A 3,056-nucleotide genomic window follows, 5' to 3' on the forward strand; every position below is an offset into this window, starting at 1 on the left:
ACTACTACACGACTACTACTACACTACACACACACACACACACACACACACACACACACACACACACACACACACACACACACACACATATATATATATAGTATATATATATATATATATATATATATATATATTGTGCACATTTTATGAGACATTCAATAGATATTATTATATTAAAGTATATATATGTATACGTGGTGTCTAATAATATCATGTTGGCCGCGGTCTATTGCTCCACGTTTTTCGATTTCTAAAGGCGCTTTCCCTATTTTCGCTACAGAGTACATTTCACATTACCGACGACTATATGAGCGAAATGCAAACGGATATAACACCCAAGATGCGAGGGGTCCTGATCGACTGGTATGTGTCAGTACTCGAATACAATGTGGTTTAATTTTAACATTTTGCCAACATTGTGTAGACCAATGTCTTAGTTGTTGTCATACATATACGTTCGACATTTATACGTTTTCCACTTTGGGTTTACACTAACTGTATCCTACCTGTCCGAAAACAGACTTTGTTTTATTTATGTTATGTAGCACTGACATTTTCCACTACGCACTCTATGCTAACAGGCTGATAGAGGTTCATCTCAAATTCAAGCTACTCCAAGAGACATTGCATTTAACCATCAATACCATCGACCGATACTTGTCAGGTTGTTGTCATTGCTACTAATAGTCCATCGTTTTGGAAGTGGATGAATTCTGTCACTATTGACCTTTTCACGGCTGTTGTATTGTAATATTGCTTATATCGGTGGGACATGCTCGGAACTTATTATCGAAAATTGACTTTGGGTTCGATACTGTGCCCGGCGAAAATGGGATTTTGGTACCGCTTAAGTGTCATCACATGAATGCTTCTTTGGCTTTATATGTATTGTGCGGTCAATTCTGGAGTTAGAAACGCGATGTAAGCTAGTATAGCACTCACTACGAATTTCAATATCTGCTAGCTTACAAACCGTGACCTACTATCACGTAAAGGCCGTTTTCAACCGTCTACGTTCCAAGTAGCAAATCATGACTGATGTGCTGACAAAATCACATCGATTTCCTTCCCTATCCAGTGACTGTTATTGACCGCAACCGCCTTCAGCTGGTTGGTGTCACTGCCATGCTGATCGCCTCCAAGTTCGAAGAAATATACGCGCCGGAAGTGCGCGACTTCATCTACATCACAGATAACGTATGTTTATATTTACCTTTGAAATCAATTCAAATGTACAAACAAGCGGTCACGTATGCAAGCCTATGTAATTGCTGTACGTGGGTACTCCTCAGAATTCTTCTTTTTTCATTTGTAGACATGTGCATATAGGTATATATATGTATATATATACCATTAAATCATGTTGTTGCTATTGTCTTCGTATCACTTTCGCGGGTTCTGCTATGCAGAAATCTATAGTCGACCTGATATATACGCCTATATTTCATTCAAATATATGTGCGCATACATACATACTGACCATATTGCGATATTCACTTTTAGGCATACAACCGAGAAGAGATTCTCGTTATGGAGCGGAAGATCCTCAACACACTGGGCTTCAAATTCGGAGTGCCCCTATGCCTGCACTTCCTACGACGGATGTCGAAGAGCGCCGAAGCAGACCCCCAGACACACACACTCGCCAAGTACTTTATGGAGATGACGTTAACGGACTATCATCTAATGCAGAACTATAAGCAATCCGAGATTGCAGCCGCGTCATTGTGTCTGGCACGGAAAATGATGGACTTGGATAACTGGGTAGGTGTTGTATACATATTATTACACGTCTATTTTCAAGCGAATTTGTTAAACCATATACTTCCACGGCGGACCTATGAATTAGCAGACCTGATAAATATGTAAAAGTACGTTTAGATGTCGCGTGGTATGTTTGACGCGGCTTTTACTATATATTCTTCTCAAACTGGGTAGCAATACTGTTTCCGTACTAAAAATTGCATGGCCTGCGATGAAACTAGTATTACTCGCGCGGCGATTCGGGTCAAGTTGACGACGATTCCATTTATATCCAGATGTTGATCAACGATTTCACCTCTCCCTATGCAGAACGAGAACATTGTTTACTACAGTACGTACGACGAAGATGATATCACACCCTGTGTGATGGAGATATTTCAAATAATTAAGAATTCGCCCCGGGCTAAATTCCAGGCGTGTCGAAAGAAGTACTCGAGCAACCGATTCTTCCGTGTCGCTCACCTCGCCGAGGAACAGGCTGAAAACGTACTATAGGGGAGAGGTAGTATAAACAGTCCTCTTCCAATCGATGTGAATGACCGTGGTTGTTGTGAGCATGTGCGTTCTATAACAGAGATAGTACGGTCAAGCGATCAACGTACACCAATCTTGGTCGGTATCTATGAGATGTATATGTATGCCGGCAGTGGCTTCCAATCGGATATAGAATATAAGGAGCGCTGTTTAGGTATAGATGCTGTTTGAGGTATGAGGTGTATTGTAATTGAAGAGGGACCGATCTTATCGGCGATGTATGTTTTTATATAACGACCAGTGGTACGCAGGCTTACGCGTCCACTGTCATAATCAATGTAAACGACTATAATAAGCCTGTAACAATCAGATGTGATTGGTTATAGGCCTGTTAAAGTCGGATGTGATTGGTCATCAGCCTATTACTATCAAATTTGATCAGCAACAGGCAAAATCACGTGGTGTATGCTGGGTGAGTGCACGGCGGATACAGGTGCATTGTGCATATATACACTATTGTGTCCCTGTGCAAGTTAGCCGCACACCAGACGCGAATGACCAGATACGGTACAGCACGCAACCAATCCTTAAACACCCCATAGACTGTCCTCAAAGTCACACTAAACGCACAAACAGTAAAAAACACAACACATCAGGTGCGTGAGAAAGGCACGGCACAGAGTGAGGTATCGAAAGAATGAGAGACGAATTATTAAATGCACAAAGCGGACAGGATACCCGTAGATGACCGGGAAATCCCGGTCAGAGTTGTAAATCTTCTGAATAAAGCAAAATGTCTATCAATGGTGAATGCCCCT

The 3,056-nt window shown here is 41.4% G+C and overlaps 1 protein-coding gene across 2 annotated transcripts in view; it reads left to right on the forward strand.

Moving 5' to 3' along the window:
- The window catches only part of SARC_05472, a 6,326-nt gene extending 3,290 nt beyond the window's left edge, over positions 1–3,036 (forward strand). Inside the window, exons 8-12 of one of the 2 annotated variants that reach the window (XM_014300673.1) lie at positions 281–363; positions 582–667; positions 1,079–1,197; positions 1,504–1,764; positions 2,074–3,036. In XM_014300673.1, the coding sequence (XP_014156148.1) occupies positions 281–363; positions 582–667; positions 1,079–1,197; positions 1,504–1,764; positions 2,074–2,259 (735 nt within the window). In that variant the 3' untranslated portion in view covers positions 2,260–3,036. The remainder of the gene's footprint in view (positions 1–280; positions 364–581; positions 668–1,078; positions 1,198–1,503; positions 1,765–2,073) is intronic. The other variant, XM_014300672.1, reaches the window with a different exon arrangement.
- The last annotated feature ends 20 nt before the right edge of the window (positions 3,037–3,056 follow it).

The sequence above is a fragment of the Sphaeroforma arctica genome (assembly GCF_001186125.1).
Source record: "Sphaeroforma arctica JP610 unplaced genomic scaffold supercont1.350, whole genome shotgun sequence".
NCBI classification, from domain to species: domain Eukaryota; class Ichthyosporea; order Ichthyophonida; genus Sphaeroforma; species Sphaeroforma arctica.